This window comes from Alligator sinensis, unplaced genomic scaffold (assembly GCF_000455745.1).
Source record: "Alligator sinensis unplaced genomic scaffold, ASM45574v1 scaffold324_1, whole genome shotgun sequence".
NCBI lineage: Eukaryota > Metazoa > Chordata > Crocodylia > Alligatoridae > Alligator > Alligator sinensis.
In genome coordinates this window covers 1917138-1937638 of record NW_005842188.1, presented here as the reverse complement: position 1 = coordinate 1937638, position 20501 = coordinate 1917138, and the positions used below count along the sequence as shown (strand labels likewise).

The 20501-nt window shown below is 40.3% G+C and overlaps 1 protein-coding gene across 3 annotated transcripts in view; it reads left to right on the top strand.

The window, feature by feature from the left end:
- Positions 1-340: 340 nt before the first annotated feature.
- Positions 341-20501, top strand: part of LOC102388857 (serine/threonine-protein kinase Nek5) — a 46865-nt gene continuing 26704 nt past the window's right edge. Inside the window, exons 1-12 of one of the 3 annotated variants that reach the window (XM_025207198.1) lie at positions 341-524; positions 2185-2325; positions 4208-4304; positions 7422-7519; positions 9197-9280; positions 9379-9449; positions 11634-11720; positions 12838-12892; positions 14717-14917; positions 15013-15094; positions 17261-17397; positions 18897-19093. In XM_025207198.1, the coding sequence (XP_025062983.1) occupies positions 2209-2325; positions 4208-4304; positions 7422-7519; positions 9197-9280; positions 9379-9449; positions 11634-11720; positions 12838-12892; positions 14717-14917; positions 15013-15094; positions 17261-17397; positions 18897-19093 (1226 nt within the window). In that variant the 5' untranslated portion in view covers positions 341-524; positions 2185-2208. Of the gene's footprint in view, positions 525-2184; positions 2326-4207; positions 4305-7248; positions 7315-7421; positions 7520-9196; positions 9281-9378; positions 9450-11633; positions 11721-12837; positions 12893-14716; positions 14918-15012; positions 15095-17260; positions 17398-18893; positions 19094-20501 lie in introns of those variants that run through there. The other 2 variants (XM_025207197.1, XM_025207199.1) reach the window with 2 other exon arrangements.

The window sequence follows — 20501 nt, the reverse complement described above, 5'->3', positions numbered from 1 at the left end:
TGCCTGTGCATGCAGTACCCACTCCGGCTATCGTTTATTGTATACGTTAATATACGTTATGACAGTCTATGCTAATGACAGCGTTAAAATATCCCTGCTGTTCTCTGGCAGCAGCACCCACTGAAGGAGACGGGGAGGTTCACACCATGGCTATGCTTAAGCGTCTCCAATGTTGCCCACTTCTATCCTGAGCCCCATGTTAGTGGGATGGGGCATGTTTGCTCCAGAAGGAGCCGGGCGTCCTGGGCACTTGAGCTCCTGCTGCCGGGACAAACTGGTGCTGGGCTTTCCACCTGCCCTGGCCCCAGCACAGGCACCTAGAGGCGGGGCAGAAGTGGGCAGGTGCGATGAAGGGTTGGACTCGTGGGCGGGTGTGTGACGCCGTGCTGGAGGCAGAGGAGCGGGGCGTGGCTGAGGGCGTGCGTACACGGGACAGTACGGTAACAGCTGTGGTGGGCGGGGCCAGCCCAGGATCCGCCCCGGGCCCGGGCCTACTGCAGCTGCATCGACCCCCGGCACTGCAGGTACCGGCTCGCAGCTCTACACCGCTTCCAGTCCCATCTGCCGGGGCCGGGGTCGGGCTCGCCTGGCGGGGTGGGGGGCCCGGGCCTAGCGCGTCCCGTCTCCATGGCAACGGGGAGGGAGGAGCCCGGGGCGCAAGCGGGGGCGGGGCGGCAGCGCCTGCACGGGCACGCACGGAAGGATGGACACCCTCTTACTGTACACACGCACCCCTTAGCCCTGGTACTGCTGCATCCGGGGGCCCCTACCAGCGTCCAGGCCCCGTCAGGGAAGAGGGCCCTGGCCCACAGCAAAGGCAGCCTATTCTGCCCAACTGCTGCGGAGCCTGGTCCTGCCCACATCCAGCCTCCTGGGGCCGCCTCACAACTATAGAGAGTTTGTGTTGGAAGGGACCTCAGGAGCTCATCTAGTCCAACCTCCTGCTCAGAGCAGGACTGTCTCCAGCTACCTCCTCCCAGCTAAGGCTGGTCTTAAAAACCTCCAAGGATGGAGATTGCGTCACCTCTCTGGGTAACCTGTTTCGATGTTTTGCTACCCTCCTAGTGAGAGTTTTTCCTCATATCTAACATAAACTTCCCTCACTGCCACATGAGACCATTTGTCCTTGTTCTGTTTTTTGCTACTGCTGAGAACACTCAAACTCCCGCAGGGGGCACAGAATAAGCACCTTGCTCCAGTCTTTTGTCTCTGGGCACACTTGAATCAGGGTTTCAACCTTTCCTCAGCAAGCACAGCGCCCAGAACTGTGTTTGACAATGGCAGCTGAGATTTGCAGGTATTCAGTCACTGTGGGGGCTGGGGTTTGGAGTGGGAAGCCCTTTCCCACTAACATGGGGTTTAGGCTGTGAGTGAGCAACACTGGAGCCCCTTAAGCATAGCCGTGGTGTGAACCTCCCTGTCTGCTTCAGTGGCTGCTGCTGCCAGAGAACAGCGGGGATACTTTAAATGCCGTCGTTAACTCTGTCCTTAACATATACTGTCCTAATGTATACAGTAGTATACTATCATTAACTCTGTCACTGCTCAGAGCTAGTAAGAAAAGAGAGGACCTGTGGTATTATTAAGATTTTACCTAGTTCACATCTTGAGATGTTACCTTTAATCATTTTGAGGAAGCCTCTTACAAAACCTGCTGGGTCTCTGGGGTCAGGGGGGAGATGCAGTAGGTTTTATTCTCCAAAAGTGGACTTGGCTGTCTGAAGTCTGAGATAAATTGGTGTAAGTCTGATTTTCAACCATAGTACTTTCAGGGGTGCCATGTAATGTTAGCACTGTTGGGTATACAAGCATGATTCAGAAGATAAATCTAGAGATTTTCAGCTAGGAATCCAGTGTTAAAAGGATTCTGACTTGTTGTGGTCTTTGTGAGTTCTTTGCAACAGAAGAATTGCTTTATCATTTTTGTATAGCCAAAAATCAAGCAAAAACTAAACTGGCATTTTTCCAAGGGGTGCCTTGAGTCCTAAAAGGTTGAGAACAACTGGTTGAGCTAAATACATTATCCACCAACCCATATTTCTTGATTATGACAACATCTGTGATTATAAGTGCAAATCTTTGACTTCGCCAATAGATGAGAAATTTCTGGGATATTTTCCGAGCCCTGATTACCTGTAAAACACTAATGTTGAGATTTTTTTTTTTTTTTTTTTTGTATTTTAGACCCTGCTTTAAGAGAAAAGCATCATGGATAAATATGAAATCATTAAAATGATTGGGGAAGGAGCTTTTGGCAAAGTATTTTTGGCAAAAGGAGAAGTTGATAACCAGAAGTGTGTTATCAAAGTGATCAGTTTAACAAAGGTAACAACAAAAATAATTGCTACTTATTGGTTTTGATTCTGTAAGTCTGTATTTAACTACAGTGTGAACTTGGATTATTTTTTTCTGCTTTTTTACAATAACAAGTTGCTAAATAAGCAAATTCCTGAGAGGTAAGCCAGGACTTGAATTTAGCACCTCAGTTACTCCTTAGTAACTGCCCAATTGCACACACTGATTCTAAGATAACTGGGAGGCAATTTACCACTTAAATTAAATGTTGACCCTGGGAGATCTGGGTAAAAAAAACCCACACCAAAAAACAGGGCAGCACATGTGGAGACAGTGTGAGCCACCCAAAACCAGAGCCTGATCAGCCAGAGCCACATTGCGGCTGCTGGCCAGGCTTCCTGCCACGGCTGCAGCCCCTGGAGGCCCTGAGACCCCAAGTAAGGCTGCTGGGGCCAGCATAGTCGCTGGCCCCAGCCTCCTCTACCCCACCCAGGGTAACCTGCTGTGCACCAGAGCACATGTGGCACAGGCGTTTCCCGGGGACAAGTAGCAGCAGCACGAAATGTGCCGCTGCTGCTTGTCCCTGGGGAAACAAACATCCGTGCTCATCTGGAGGCACCCTCAGAGTATTTTGGAAAGTGTACTTTTCAAGAAGCTGCTCAATACGCATATTAGTTAAGAGGGCTGGTTAACCACGTTAGGCTGAAGTCAGGCAGAAGGTAGAGCTGTTTGGCACCTTTGCAGGCTAACTATATGTTATCATAGCAGCTGACAAAGTATGTTGTTGCTTATGAAACCTCATGCTTTTTCTGAACCATTTAGTTGCTGGGTACCACCCGGCCCTACCTTCTGCTTATTAATTTAGTGATTTTTCAAGCATGTTCACCTGCATAACTCAAGCTTGGCAAAGTTACAGTACAAGAATACATTTTCCATAGACCAGTTCTGAAAATCTGTGTACAGCTTTCAGACTCAAAACTGAAGGATTTGCAAACTGAAAAATAACTGGTTCTATTTTAATGTATGCTCACAACAATGAAACATTTTATAGACTTTTGATGAACACATTACCAAGATATTGAAATGAATAAAATAGTTTGACCATCCTCAAGTGTCCAGAAATTACAGCTGGGTGCCAAAAAATATTAGATTGGCTTTAAAATCATTAAGGTTTTTTACATAAACAGAATTTGGATTACTTTTATTTGCTCTCAATTTGCATGCGCTGGTTACATTTTCAAGATTTTTCAACTGCTAGGACTATAAATTAATTTTTATCTGAGATTATCATGAAATAATTTGATTCTGGGACTCTGAGCTTAAAGAAATACACCTTGGGTGATTGAATTTTAGAAATCCTGTCCCCACCAAAGCCAATGTTAATTTTGCCAGTGACTTCAGTGAGGCAGAGATTTATCTCCAAATATTGCAAGAGTTTGTAACATCATTAAAATGACTTCTTTCTTTTATATTTTGTTCTTTTGAAGTTAACCATGCCAAGAATGTAAGTCACATAAGCCCTGATCTTACAGACACTTAATGTGGGTAGGGCCTACTCTAACTTGACTTGTGTGAGTCATGAAGTTATCCTAACAGGAATATAAATGTATAAGAAGTGTAAATTTACACACCTGCTTAACTGTTTGTCAGATCAGAGGCTAAACTGTCATTTATTGTGTTTTAAGTAAAAGGGCCAATATATTTTCAATTATTTAGACTGAGCTTGTATTTTTCACTGGCTGTGTTACAGTTTTTAATATTGGGCAATATCCTTTAAATAATCTTTGATGCATTTAAATTAATTAATATGTATTTAATTTTTCTTCAGGTGGCTTGTATGATATCTCAATCACTACATATTGAGAGTATATAATAGGAAATTACCATTTTACTCTTTCTTAACTCACTTTAGATGCCTATGAAAGAAAAAGAAGCATCTCAGAAGGAAGTAATTCTTCTGGCCAAGATGAAGCACCCAAACATAGTAACATTCTACAGTTCTTTTCAAGGTTTTATTTTAGTTTTGGTATTTTATTTATGATTTTGATATTTAAAATGAAATATTTATAAAACTCAACCTATATTCACTTATAAATTACATAAGACTAAAATATTAAAGTACTTGACTTACCTGAGAACCGCTGATAAGTGAAAAATATACACCTTACGTGTTTACTACATAAAAATATCTTTCTGGACTGGATCAAGTAATTATGTATTAATTTTGTATCACCTGGATATTGTACAGGTTTCCTTTGCTTTATGCTGTACATGTGTTCCTGGAAAACGACACAACTGAAATTCACATAAAAGGAGCCCACTTTACAATGTAACAAATAGGGATATGTTCCAAGACCTTGACTGTACTGACCCTCAGACCCATTTCTACCACTTTTACAAGACAGTTTTGGTACTCACCAACAGCAGACAGTACACATAGGGTACTATCATAGTGGGGATGGCAGCTACAGAAACGTGTGTCTCAGACAATGAGCGAGGAGCACAGATCCACATGGGATACTATATTTTGGTGCGCGTCACTCTCACAATGCACCGCACAAAGCAGCTGACTGCAGGCTTCTACCACACCGATCGCATAAGGGTGATTTTACTTCGCATATAACGAATTTTTGGCATGAAAGAGGCATTGCATAACAGCAAATTTGCACATACAGATCCCACATAAAGCGAGGGAAACCTGTATAGTGCCTTATTGACAAATTGAAAAGCCAGGTCCCGTTGTAGGGGGCTGCCAACCTCACTGAACTAGTGAAACAACGTAGTGAAACAACAAAAAGAAGCTGCAGAAAATGCATGTGCCAGACATCTTTTTATTGTTCCCCTTTTTCATTCGACATGTAGATTGAGTGTGTGTTTTGTATTTTAAACCTGGAATGTTTGCTTGTTTGTTATGGTTTAGGTTTTGCCCTTGTCTATTTTTTTGAACTGTTGCCTGTTACCTCTTGTTTCTGTTTCGCTTTGCTTTGTCTGTTCTGCTGTTTCATACTACAGAGAAGTAAGGTTTGTTTGGTGATATATTTTATTGGACTAACTGGTAATGCAACTAAACAGGGGTGAACGGAGCACTAGCCCCAGGCATTGTCTTTGATGGGGCAGGAGAGTTGCCTCCGCACCCCAGGAATCTTTGCCATGGTAGGAATAGCCCTGTTCTGCCTGGCTGTAGGAGCCAGGCAGGTACAGCCCCTCACCCAGTAGTATATCTGTGGGGAAACAGGAAGAGCAGAATGGTGCTCCCTTGGGGAGTCTTTGCCATGGCAGTCACAGTCCTGCACCCAGTAGCATATTGAGTGGGGTGGAGAAGGGGGAGTGAATAGGGTACTAGGGGCAATTCTTACGCAGCCCAAATAGTGAGGCTGCTGCACAGAGCCTGTCCCCCAGGGGCAGCAGTCACAGCAGTAGCACCTGCTGCTTGAGTGTAGGGAGCAGGGACAGATAAGAACCTGTCTCCTACCCCATCCCCTTAGCCCTGCTCTCCAGTGCTCAGCAGAATTCCCCTCTCCTCTACCTACCCTGGGTGCTGAAGGAGCTTGCTGCACCCCTGGGGCCAAATGTATAGTTGGGAGAGATGTTAGATGAGTTGGGAAAGATATAAGATGAGCATTTGGATGTAAATCATCCACACTTGAAGAAGGGTATTTTGTGCCTGAAAGTCTCAGACATCTCTCCCAGTTATACAGACAGTCCAGGAAAAGATATCACTAAAAAATCCTTGCTTCTTCCATATTCCCTTGGACCATCATGGCTCCAATGCCCCAGCCTCTCCATTGCAGAGTACTTAATGCATACATATATAATCTTATATATGATGATGGAACCTTGCTTATAATCAATCAGATGAGTAAATATTGCAGATTGATGTAGCTGGCAGTATGTTATCTTCAGGAGGATTTTTGGGTGGGTAGATGAAGAAGAGGAATTACTGGACAGGGGTAAGTATCTGTGATGTGTTTCTTTTCAAAGTAATATTTCATTGATGAATCAGAAGCATGAGATAATTTACTATCTCAAATACAACTTCTTCATCAGTTTGATAATACTATGGTTGTTCTCTTTTTCATAAAATCTGTGTTTTTTATAGAGCATGTCACAAAAAAATAACATGAGATGAATACCTAAGCAGGTATTCATTAAGGAATACAATAAAAAAAATTACATGTGGAAAACTCAAGTTAATTAAAGTAAATTGGGAAAGTCATATCTCAAGTGCCAAGATGTCGTGGTCAATACTTGATAATTATCACAATTAATTGACAAGTTGTTAGAAGACTGTGTCCAAGCTTTTCAAATAATTATGCAAGGCACAGATCCAAAGAGAACAACAGACTGAAAAAGAAAACTGTGATGCAGAGGAATTTAACATCTCAGATTTTTAATGGGACTGTATTTTGGACTGGTGATATCCTGATGGGCTAGTGAGGTCCACAGTGAAGTCCATGATCTGTTGGAGAGAAGGTTGTATTACAAAACCCAGCAGTTGTCAGCACTGTCTGCAGTCTGTACTTCAACATTAACTTGGATTTTTAAGATAGAAGTTTTGTTTCATTAAAAAGTGCAACAAATAATGACTAATATGCATTTAATAAAGAGGCACATGCATTTTTTAATTTAACTAATGCATCTGTCTTAGATGTCCTGAATCAACAACCTGCATTTTGAATTCTCAGAGCTTTTTTAATGCTTGCTCAGTCTCTTGCACTTTTAAAATACCCTCCAAGAGTACATTTTTTAAACAAAATGCTAAAGGGGAAGTGGAGTCCCTCTAAAGAGAAGGTTTTGTGGCTATGGCTGTGGGCGCCCGAAGACAGAATAGTTTATTATTTGAAACCAGTATAACCTTTATCTGAAACCTTTATCTGGTTCTGAAACATTGCACATGCTAGGATGGTGGGGACACTGATACAATATGTTTTCTCCACCATTGCTGAAGGAAAAATTCATTCTGACACTATGATGGGTAAGCATGATCATCTTGAGCAAGATAGAGGATCAGAAGCTAAGGTAATTTAGTCAAAATAGCATTAGCTGTAACAAAAATAGTTAGTTACTGAATCCATAAATAACGGAGTAATTGTGGGAAAATAAAGAACTAGCATTTCTACTTGCAGAAAGGAGCAATCTATATATCATCATGGAATATTGTGATGGAGGTGATCTAATGAACAGGATAAATCTGCAGCGTGGAGTGCTGTTTGATGAGGACCAGGTAAAGTGGGTTGCTTTTAGAGGAAAGGATTTGTACCATAAAATAAATAGTATGAAATACTACTTAATAGGAATATGTAGTAACTTGCTTTAAGTGTTACAGTCACAAGGTCCATGTAGATAAGGCTTTGTAATTGTTTTACAGAGGTTCTTAACAATGCTTAATGGCCTAAAAGTGAAATATTAACTGTATTTTGACCACTGATTTTTATTTCTTGTCCTGTTCTGGAGATTGAGTGCCTTCATACTACTAATTTTCAGTTAAGTTTTGGAGAAAAGATCTTTTAGATTAGAAGCTGCATTTGAGCTGGAAGGTGAGAAGTAAACAGGATTGTGAATTGTTAAGCCAACACACAGAAACAATCCCAGGGTGCTGACAGCCTTCAGAGCCTGTATCAGCATAGATTAATTCAGTAAAATATATCCCTATTTTAACTGACAGAAACTCTCTAATATACTGGCATCTTGGACTTAAATACAGAAAACATGTGTTAGGTATTCAGACACTGATCTCTGTTTTCGCAGATGCATTTGGAAACGTAGATATTTTATGATCTAAACTGTTGTTGCACTTACAAAACTGTATCTGCACAAAAACAGATCAAAGCTAAACTGGCTTGAAAATGTGATTCTCAATTCATCCTGAAAGTAATATTTAAATCGACCATATAAATCTCTTAGCTTTTTTCCATTTAAATGGTAGAGAAAAAAGGAACCAGCTGCATGGGAAGCAGTTAGAAGCAACTTGATGGTTTAGTAACATAGGACTTTATGACCCTCTGGTTCAGACGTTTACTAGAGACACAAGGGAGAGAGTAAGATTTATACTAGAGGACAAATTCACAAATCAGAAAAATACAAACCAATAAAAATAAAAAAGCCCTGACAGCAAAAATAAAAATAGAACCAAGCTAACAAGAAACTTGAATATCAGAAGGAAGTAAAAGAAAGCAGAGACAGAAAAAGAGAAGCAGATTTACCAATTACATTTAATCCCAATAGTACGTTTACATATCTTGAAATTTATGTTTGAATGTAATGTTCATAAAAAGACCAATCAGAAAATCAGTTCTATTCAGAGAAGCCCTTAACCTCTGAAGAAGAATGTCTTGTAGTCAAAAGCTCGTCTAACTCTGTCCCAACTGTGCAGTTGGTCCAATAACATACATCACTCAGGGAAATCCTTGCCTGTTGCTTAACCCTTGGTTTATTTAAATGTATGCAGGTGCTAGCCTGATTTCCTGAAGACAGATTTCTGAATTGCAGAATTTCATGGCCACCAGCTTCTCACAAAACTTCACAATGTCAGTGGGCCTTGAACATGTGCTTAAAATTAAGCATGTGCTTTACTAAATAGAGATTAATTTAAGCACATGCTGATCTGCATCTCTAAAATAGGGCCAAAAATCCATGTCAAAGAAAGTACAGATTTGTACTTAGTGTAAGCACATGCTTAATTGTTTCCTGGATCAGGGCCAGGGAGAAGGTGTAATAGCCCTTGTTTAAGTCAGGGATAGTGTGTGCAGTTGCTATGCAGTTTCCTTTTACAATTCTGTTATTTAACCACATTTCTGATCTTGGTTTGTGTATATGCAGTGTATATTTTAGGTTTGACTTTTGTTTTTGTTTTATGTTTTTAATAGGACAATGTAACTGTGCATTTTATCTCTCACCCTAGATTCTGAGTTGGTTTGTGCAGGTCTCCTTAGGATTGAAGCATATTCATGACAGAAAGGTTTTACACCGAGATGTAAAAGCACAGGTAGGAGTTACAGTTTTTCATTTTACGCTTTCAAAAATGCATGCCTGTAAAATTCTTCCATGTTTCATTATAGCATATCATTTTTTCTTTGCTTGCAGAACATTTTTCTTAGCAATAATGGAATGATAGCAAAGCTTGGGGACTTTGGTATAGCAAGAATGCTGAACAAGTAAGCATTTCCTTCTATTTCATTTGGTTTTTGTGACTAAACCAACCCTAAAAAAGTCACCATTCCTGAAGATTAGGTGCTGATTGAAACTATGTTGTATTTAGCGAGCAAGTTCAGGGTACTGAGGGTATGGCTATATTACTTCCATGACCCTCCCAGAAAGGTATGCTTTCAATAATGCTTTGTCCGTCTACTCTTGCTCATATACAGTATACACCTAACTCAGAAATGAGGCACAGGCTTTCTCAAGACCTCTGTTTCCCATGTGTTTGGGAGTGGCTGTGGAGAACACCCTGAATCAGCCTCCTTATTTTTCTAAATTTGGTGTGAATGGCAGTAAATGGGTGGGGTGTGCTTAAGAGTAGCCTTCTTCAGGAGTGCTAGGGGCATGGTATAGCCACACCCTCGGGTTCAGCACTACCTGGGGTAGCTCAAAGAAAGTCATAGACATTTCTGTCATTGACTTTAGTTGCAGTAGAAATAAACTTTAAGACTTCACGTTGTTCCGTGGTGTATTTTCTTTTCTTTGAAGTTTCTGTTAAAACAGGGGTGTTGAATTAATCTGGCCAATGGGCTCACAGACCCTAGACCCTCTCTTTCCACTCTTTTATGCTGGATCTAGTGCCCATGGCACCTGCTTTGGCTTCTTCAGAAGCCACACAGCCTGCAGTGCCCACACTGACCAGACTGCACTACCCACAGCATCAATTCCAGCTGCTCCAGGATATCCAGGGGTCTAATTTTCTCCCTGCGCTTCAAGTTTGCAACCTAGGGAACATATTTTCATTCCCACATGTGCCTCTTGCCCCACCTCAAAGGGGTTTGAGGCGGGACAAGAGGCACGCATGCGCTCATCTGGATGCGCCCCATGAGATCATCGGGTCCAGCCCCCTCCCGCCGTAGGCGGGAAGTTAGCTGGGATCAAGTGACCCCAGCAAGAAATAAATCCACCTGTTTTTTGAAGGAATCCAGAGTAGGTGCTTGTACCACCTCTGGGAAGAGTTTGTTCCAGACCCTGGATACATGCACCCTAAAGAACTTTTTCCTTATGTCTAGTCTAAATCGTTATTCCTGGAGTTTTTGGCTGTTAGACCTTGTTATCCCTTGGGGAACTCTGGTGAACAGCTGTTCTCCCAGGTCCTGATGTACCCCTCTTATGTAATTGTAGGCTGCCACCAAGTCCCCCCTGAGCCTTCTCTTCTCCAGACTGAAGAGTCCCAAGTCCCTCAGCCTCTCCTCGTATGGCCTTCCCTCTAGGCCTTGGATCATACATGTGGATCTCCTCTGGACTCTCTCAAGCTTCTCCACGTCCTTCCTGAAGTGGGGGGTGGGAGGGGATGCAATGCAGGATGCAGTAATCCAGCTGTGGTCTCACCAGGGCAGAGTAAAGCTGGAGGATGACTTCCCTGGTTTTGCTTGAGATACATATGTGTATATATATGAGATGTGTATATATATCCTCTATGCCTCAGTTCTGTATCTGTAGAATGGGTCTACAGTAGGGGTCAGCAACCCAAAGCCTGTGAGCCAAATCAAGCCCATGCAGCCTTTTGATTCAGCATGCAGAGTCATCGCTTTGGCAGCAGGGGGCTCTGCCTGCATTGTGCCACAGCCACGTGCCAAGTACTCTGGACAAAGGGGTCTCCCTGCACCATGTCACAATTGGGTGTCAGGGAGAAGCAGTGGAAGCAGCCAGATCCTAGTGCCTGCCTTCCTCGCATCCAAACTGAGTAATTCGAGATCCATGCCAGAAAACATTGTTGATCCCAGATCTATAGTACTTCCCTTACCTTGTAGTGTGTTGTGAGAATACATGTACCACAGATTGTGTGGAGCTCACATAGTATAGTAATAGAGGCTATATCAGAACATACAATGGATAACAGGTGAATTCTAAGCTTTGTACAAATGCAGATGTTTTCTAGGATATTTTAATAGCCCTTGTGGAGTAAAAAACCATGGAAAATTACCTGGACATTGACATTTTAATACAGAGTGAGAGAGCTTTAATTTTGTCTCTAGGGGGTTTAAATTAATGCACTGAATCAGTATTAATTTATTTTACAGCAAAAATAATAGCCTCTGTGGGATCCTTTCCTGGTTATGATCTTTTCCCTCAGAGCTAGTGCTACATTAAACTCTTCTATATAATGTATTCTTCTTTTGTTCACTATTTCCCATTAGCACCATGGAGCTTGCCCGTACCTGTGTAGGGACACCCTATTACCTATCTCCTGAGATCTGTGAGAATCGACCATATAACAATAAAACGTAAGACTTAAAAGATATTTTTGGTTCAATGTCTTTCACTGCCCCAGTGAAATAAAAAAAGTTCAAAGATAGTGATGACCAACTTTTTAGGCAGGAGTGCCACAACATAGCTTATCACCCTCCCCATATGTCACTCTGATCCCCTTCCCTTTCCTGATCTACTGCTCTACTTTCTGCTTCTTGCTTTGTGCTCCCTGGCTGATCTGCTCTGATTGAAGAATTACATATTTTGGAGATGATATACCCAGAAAGTCTGCTCCTGATGGGTTCGTATGTAGGATTGTCTCCAGCCTAGATTGTGGCTTCTTTTCAGGCTGCTCAGGTCCCTTGCTCCCAGTCACTTAAAAGCAGGCTGTCCTTCCATTATTCAGGGATTTAAGGGAGACATTCCCTACTCATAGCATCATACTCTGGCAACATGACTGCTAGAAATGGCAAGGAGAGGCAGAAGTATAAGGTAATTGATATGTACAGGGATAGTTTTGGTGTGGAAAAGTACACTGAATAATGGGCTCAAGCTCTAGAATTGGACTATAACTCAGTCACCTTCTCCATATGGATCAGATTCAGTTAATTCTCTGCTGGTAAACCTGAGTCATTCAACTCTGACCAGAGTCTGCCTTCAGTGAAGAAAAAGGTCAGGAATGGGTTTTACCGTTACAAGCACAATTGAAACTGGAGGCAGTTATTTACATTTATGCATTCAGGCAGGCACGTATGATAGGTGAAAAGATCCACTACAAACTAATGGTATTTATTACACCTCTAAAATAACAGTTTTCAAAACCTATTTTACTTTGAATTGTGAACTGTTTAGCTAGTTCATATTCTACTCATCTGGCACACTTGAAAGTTGTTAATACAATTTTGGCATGATTATAATTGTATAGTAATAATACAACTTAAACACCAAGAATGAGGGGCCTTGTTACATACCAGAAAACAGAAAAATAAAATCCAGTAGTTATTTTTGGCACAGTTAGACAAAACCTTGCCACAGTATTAACCTTTTAATAGGATATTGTCAGATAGTTGGAGTGGTGAAGTGAAGACACTACTTATTTGTATGAAAACATGACATGCTTTCCTCTGAAATTTGAATTACTTTCATCTACAGGGATATTTGGTCTCTTGGCTGTGTTCTCTATGAGTTGTGCACTTTAAAGCATCCTGTAAGTACATAATCAGTTAGACCATTAACTTGTTATTGAAAAAAGTATTAAACCAGGCAGAAAATAATTGCAATGCGAATATTTCCTAGATAGCTGTTGGAAACAGATATTTTGCAAGTTAAATGAGTATGCATTAGGTCCTAATAATTAGGATATACTCATCAGTTCTTTCACTTTAATTTCTCACACTTTGCCTGTTTCCTGCATATTGAAATGAAGTCAAATATACTATATACACACATAATGTATTGTTCTTCCATGGAGCATTGCTACTTCAAATCCATATGTGGCTGTCACCTCTCCTCTCAAGTCAGATCTGTTCCAGAGCATTACATTTTAAAATTAATCTTTTAATTAAACCTCCTTCAGTTATAGGAATCAGCCATCAAACTAATGGAAGAACTGAAGCCAAGTTTCAAACTTAGGTGCTTAAGTGTGGATTTAGGTACTTCATTTTACTTACCCCGGTTTGAAAATCTTGACCTAAATTTACTGAAGATTTTGAAGTTCAAAATTAGGTAGAGTCCTTGGAAACATTCAAGTAAATGTTGATTTAATTTGGAAGCAATTCAATGCCAGTAGAGTCTTAACCCAGTACATTTCAGAAAGGAACATTCCTGCGATTGGTTCTCAGCACAAAAGCTTTCTGTTGAATAGCGAGCAAAGCACAGGCTGGTCAGTGTGTCTATAAGTGGACCACTTAAACTCCCCCTCTGACTTAGCAAGGAGAAGAAAAAGATTGATGGAGGCTGACTTGAGGACACAGGAGTGCTACCAGAAAAAGTGCCAAATTTCCTGGACTGAGAAAGTACCTAATTAATATTGATAAAAAATAAATATGTGTGTGCTTCTGTTTTCCTGCTCAGTTTTCTTTCACTGCCTGTATGAACTCAAAGATTGGAATCAGTCGGGAGCCAGTGAGTAGCCTAGACATGGGATAAAACAAGAACTAAGAGATAGGACAGTCTCAGATACACCTTCAAAGCAGCTAAGAAAACAGTGGTGTCTTTACAACAAAATGTTACTTTCAGGTTTGTTTTTTCTAGACTTAGTCTCTAAAAAATGAAAAGACTATACAAAGAGGAGAGGAAATGGTCATTTGTGGGAGGCTAACCCAAAAACTGAGCAAGGGGGCTGCAGCCAGCAGGCTATAATTTGGTTCCCAAGAGAGCAGCGGACACTGAGGCTAAGTAATCTCAACTAGGGGCTTGGGCAGAATGCCAAGTACAAGAATGTGTGTATACATCATCTTGTTTTTTAAATCTACTGTGTAGAGGTGGTACACCTTTTAACAAAATGAATCACGAGTTGCTTTGAAGAGACTTATTCTGGGATACTGCACATCATTACTGATCACGGGATCTCTAATGATTTCTTGCCTAGTGGGCCTGTTGAAAAACATGGTTGATAACCAGGGGAATGTAAATCTATAAACAGACATTTCATTTGAGGTTTTGACTCGGATCAAAATAGGAGTGGCACAACCCTTACACACAGCCTTCCACCTTGCATTGCTGCTCCTCTGCTGGTAGATGGCCTGATAGACTTTGCCTTGGAAGGAAATACAATTAAGTTAAATAAGCCACACCCAGACTCAGCTCAAGAGTGGCTGGGTCACCTCTCCTTACCCTGTCCTAAAAATGAACCAAATGGATACATGACAGGAATGAGAGAAAGGACAGTTAAACCAGATACTTAGCCGTCTTTCTGCATCCCCATGTCATTCATCATTGTTCTTAGCCATTTTAAATAGTCACAGTCCATTACTTCCCATACCAACTGCAGTAACTGTTATTGATTGATTGTTATATTTTGCTGTGTCAGTTTGAAGGCAAAAACATACATCAGCTGGTGCTGAAGATCTGCCAAGGATGTTTTATTCCTGTCTCTCCAAAGTATTCGTATGACCTGAGGATCTTAATTTCTCAGCTCTTTAAAATATCTCCAATAGATCGACCATCTGTCAATTCAATATTAAAGAAGCCCTTCTTGGGGAAGCTCATTGTCAGATATTTACCCCCTGAGGTGAGATTCTGACTTGGTTCCATGTACTTTAGCATAATCTTATTAAACAAGATACAATAGAGGCAGTTACATCAGAAACCTTTTTTTGTTGATAGATAATACAAGAAGAATTCAGCCACACTGTTATACACAGAAAAAGACCTTTGGTAGCACAGCCGGTATCCAAGCTGGTACAGGGTAAGACTTGTTTAATGACAGTAATATACCCAGTCTTAGTCCTATCCTAAGATCCTTATGGGCAATATATACTAGATGGATTTAACTTTTCCAGGGGATGAGAACTCTACCAACAGAAGCATTCACCCTAATGAGGAAGACAGGCACTGAATGCACCACTGCTCTATTCATATATTCCACCAGGAAAGGCAACTTTCATTTAAGTCTGGGTCACCAAAGAAGTTTACTGCTGGAAGCAGCTGTAGGAATGTTCTAACCAGTCATTTATAGCTCAACCTGATAGAATTTACTAAGGAGCTAATATGATTGCCAGATAGAAGTAATTCAAGGTCATTAGTTTTCAAACATCCTTCTTTGACTCTGCTAAAGTACCCTTCATCTTAGCCTGCAAAATACGTGCAGTTGCAGCCTCCCGCCTTTCTGGAGTACAAACTGTTATTTGTCTTAAATTGCATCATGATTTTGGTATGTCAACTAATTAATTAGGGAGTACCAAACTTACCCCTTCCACCCTGCCCGCAAGAGAGTTGTTGTTGTTGTTAATAATAATAATAATAATAGTAGTAGTAGTAGTAGTAGTAGTAATAATAATAATTAGAATAAACTCCAGACCTTTAAATCAAGACATTAAGTGCTCATGCCTGAACAGAGTTAGCAAAAAATCTTTGTTGCTGTAAAACTTGCCTTTTCTGATTTTATCTATTCCTGTTGCTATATCTAATATAAAATAGTAAGATTGTCAGGGCAGGGATGGAGTAACGCTATGTCAGATCAAGCTAACGTTCCTGCTCCCTGTACACTCAAAACAAAAATATAACTTAGCTGCTTTGGGGCCATGTCCATGGTTTGCCCAGTGCAGCTATATTACAGTTTTTGGCACTCAGTGCACACAAAGTACAAGCAGGCAAGGGTGCATTTTGATGGTAGTGCTTCCTAGGATGGTCCAGTGCAGTGTAGATGTGTCAATTGGTTCTTTAGAGTACTGAGTATACTTTTGTGCCCTTAAAAATACACAGATAATAATCTCGTGTGTAATATAGGTCCAGGTTGGTCACAGATATTTGAGTAGTCTGTTATTTTAATAACCCACCCCACATGGAAACACATGTATGAGCTATGGTAGAGTCTGTCGATCCTGGATAGGCTTCATCAGCCATGTTCAAACACACAGATAAGGCAATCTTAGAAGATAATCATCCTCAACTGCAAGGGATTGCTAAGATTTTAATAATTAAATGTCACAGACATTTTAATAGTTAATTATTGAGGACTTTAATAGCCAACTACGTTGTGCAAATTAATATGGATTATTGGACTTGGTTTTGACACTCACTCATAAATCAGCTGATGCACACAGTCTTCAAAACTGAGATGTCAGTCTGCCATAACATCTGTGATACTGCTGAAACTGTTGAACAAGAGGAACTTGATCTCTTTCTAATGCTCTGTTGTTCTGTATATTTGAATTACTCCCCAAAGTTACGTATCGAAACACAGAAGCAATTTAAGCATTCTTGTGGAGGCAGATATGGTTAGCTGTGATTTTTATGATTTTTTATGGGTAAAATTTTCAAAAGCTTCTAATTGAGTTAGGAGCCCAAGTTTCATTTTCAAATGGTGTATTATCCTTCATGTCTAAATCAGTTTTTCAGCTTTTTTTCTTAGAATTCAGAAAGAACTATTGTGAAATGCTGTTTAGTGCCTGAAGTATAAGACTGAGGGTCAGGTTTATAAAGGTATTTTCACAGCTAAAGGTACAGATAGGTACTGAGTGGGATGTATAACTTCCATTGAAATTTGGCATGAGACTCAGAACTTTTGAATTCTCTTCTTTGCTCTAACCCTGAATCACTGTGTGACCTTGGAAACACTTCTCTGTGCCACACTGCTTGTTTATGAATTGTGCCCAATAATAGCTTCCTCACACAGACATGATGAACCTGACATTAATTAATATGTTCAAACAGCTTGTCATTAGAAAGGCACAATACTTTGGAAGTGGTGATGATTATTAAAGAGGAATGATATAAATGGGCATTATTAGCCTGTCTAGCCTGTGTCAGATATATGCACTTTAATGTAGTTTACAGTGATCACATAGTAAGCATTGTGGTAGTAACTGCCATAAAAATGAGAAGATCCACATATTTTTTATCATTAAATAAGCTCCTAAACTTCAAAAAGTGAGAGTTGAGGAGCACCTTTCTCCAAGATCCAAGGTGGCGGCACTTGCCAAGAAACAAGAATTATCACATCGAAATGAATGGAAACCTCCTTTGCGAGTTCAGCAGCCTCTTATCCAGGTACTGTGTCAATAAGACTCAGATCTCCACAACTTTTTGAGATCTTTATTACCATAGGAAGTCAGAATCTTCCTTTTAAAGACAGAGTTCTGGGTAACTAGTTTGGTATTTGGGAAGAGAGGCAAACAAATGTAGTCTGATCCCATTTAAAAGATGTTAGGCTTATTTCCACACAGCTATGTTGTTGTAAATCTAGAGCAAGTCCACTAATGCTAGTGCAATTGTTTCAGATTTACTTTGGCATAACTGAGATTAGAATTTGGTCCAAAGTATTTTAACGTACTAGCTTGGTGGTGTAACTTTAGCTTCCCAGTTCTCTAGGTAACCAAATGAGAAAATCAGTCTGAAAGGATTGAGGATACATCCACAATATCACACCAATTTCTTTGACAAATGAGATCCATGGGATTGCATGCTGAGGGACTTGTTTCTCACAATTCACAATCCTACTTTGAATTTGTTTTTTAGGTTTTTTTTGACCCAATAAGCTTCTCTTTGTGTGGGTGATTCCACTTTTTAAATAATTTTTTGATCTATGTTCTATATAACTCTTCTATCAGTGAGTGATAAAATGTACGATTTCTAGTGCTAACAGTTCCTGTGCAGCATTGCAGTGCCATGTGTAGAAGAAATTAGCACTTTAAAATATTTATATGCTGTGACCTGGAATGTACAAGATGGAGATGAGCGGAGCTTTTTTCAGTGTTCCTAATTAGAAATACAAGGAGGTAAAACTTAGCACATTAACATTTAAGAGAATGATAACATACTAATTTTTCAATTAGTGTGGAGAATAAGTTTAAATATAGCATAGTTCTAGCATAGCATAGTGCAGTTTTCACTTCACCTACTTCCTAGCATACAGTAGTTACTTTAGACTATAGCAGATAGATGTTCCTTATTCTTCTGTTCTTTTCATGAGGAACAGAAAAGGCATATATGGTATAAAGCAGAAATAAAGGAATGTTTCTGAACAAAGTTAAATTTGAGGAATGAGACACAGTTTACTGCAGGCAGGAAATCAAAGAGATGGTGGTTTGAAATAGCAATGTTCACAAGAGAGCAGCAGCAAGAAGATGTGTGTTGCTCGAGTCTCTCTATGATCCCTTTGCTCACACCTGTCTTAATAAGCCACCCCTGGAATTCCTTCAAGGCTCAAGCCTTCAGTGATGTGACTGGAATTTATCACAGTGGTTCTAGTGGATTTTGTTTGTTGCTTTCACACAAAGCAGTGTGAATTGCCTCTTAATTAAAAGAGGTGAAGTAATTGGAAGTGCTGCAATAGGCAGCATGAGCCTCTGGAAGCCAGAAAGCCTCTGGCTTAGGTGATAAAACATTTGGGGAAATTGTTTTTAACAACTATCATGGGACTTAGAATGAAGGGTAGGATGGGAACTTGCCTTATAAAATGTAACTAATATCCAGTTTATGATATCTTGGTTTAAGAATGAATCATTCATTACCTTTATAATTCATGCTGTTGTATATATTTTCAGCAGTGGAGCCCCAGATTTAAGATGGCTGAAAGGCCAGAAGGTGCCAGAGTACATGGACGTTACAGTCACTATTACGATAAACTTGACAACTTGCAGCAGGAAGCTTACGTACAAGATGACTTTTCTCACTTCAGCCAGAGAGTTGAAGCATATTATAAAGTAAAAGGACAAATTCCACCCCCTCTGCCCCCTCCTGAGTGGTAATTGTTTTTCTCTATTTAAATATCAAAGTATCACAAATAGCTTGATCCATCATCCTTTTCCATCACGTAGCAAGATTCATATGTAGAAGCACAGTCCCTCATACAATTTGATCACTTTCCTAGTCAGCTTATGATGTGGTTGTCATGTTATATGTGGCTCAACAAGAAAGAAAATGAAATGCCTATACTGAATACAGCCCTAGAGATACACTTTTGAATCTAATTTTATTAATGTTGAGATTTGTTCATTAGAGGAACTTCTCCTAGACCTCTGTATAGCTCCTAGTCAAAATTCTGGGACTCAGTAAAACTCATTCTATCTTCACACATGCTCTAGAATGGCCAAGTGCTGTCTGTGTTCCTCTCCTAGCTCAGAAGGAACTACTACTGCAGTTCTCTAACCTGGAGAATGATGTAGGTAGGTTATAGAGAAATTTTCTCCTGCAGAGTTTATGCAGTGGATTCAACATAAAGGACCCTTTCTCCTGCTCATTTATAAACTTCAGAGTCTTTCTCCTGTGGTGATTATAAGCTCCACAATGGAGAGCTCCTCTCCTTTTTTCTGAAACTTTCAATCCATTAGTCAAGGATGGAGGGGCTTTTATAAAATAGGCCAGGTTAAGAATGCTTTGGAGCACCAGGTTTACATAGTGCCTTGTTGGGAAGCTTCAGTTAAAGTAGGGTGGGTCAAAGGGTTTTGTGCAAGGATGGCATGGCTCAGGATGTCTTAATTAAGAGTGATGGATGGCTGAATTTAGAATTATTCAGTTAAGGCCAGACTCAATGTATGTCTGCACTGTAGATTGCAGTGTAGGGGGAATCCCCTAGCTAGCTTTAAAATTAGCTATTGTAGGTTTTGGTGGCTGTGTGGCTGCAGATAGATGTCAGAGCAGCCTCCAAAGCCTGTGCAAAAATCAAGGTAAAATATCCCTCATGGAGGTCCATGCTGTCATGGCTGGGCTGCTTTTAGTTCCCAAACTAGTTCATTTAAAGTTGGCTTGAGTGTCTCCATATGACCGTGAAGTTTGCATTTTAGATTATCATGAGTGTAGTTTCACTTACTGACCAACAGCAATAGATCAGATTTTTGAAGTCAAATAGTTATAGATCAGGGAACTTTGCTAACTGTTTTGCACTTAAAAAAAACTTCCAGGCTAATGCACAGTTAAGTTGGATATATAAAAAGTCAAGAAGTTAGGGGTTGAACATACAACCCTAATTCTGGCAATTCTTTCCCCCCCTGTGTGAAAGCATTACAAAATAATGTTATTTTAGTAACATTGCTCACAGGCTATTTCTCAAATGAAAAATGAAACTATGGCAGATTTTACAGACCCAGCAGAAGATTAGTATAATCAGAGAAGTGGAAAGGGTAGAGGAAAAATATAAACTATAAACTGTCTTT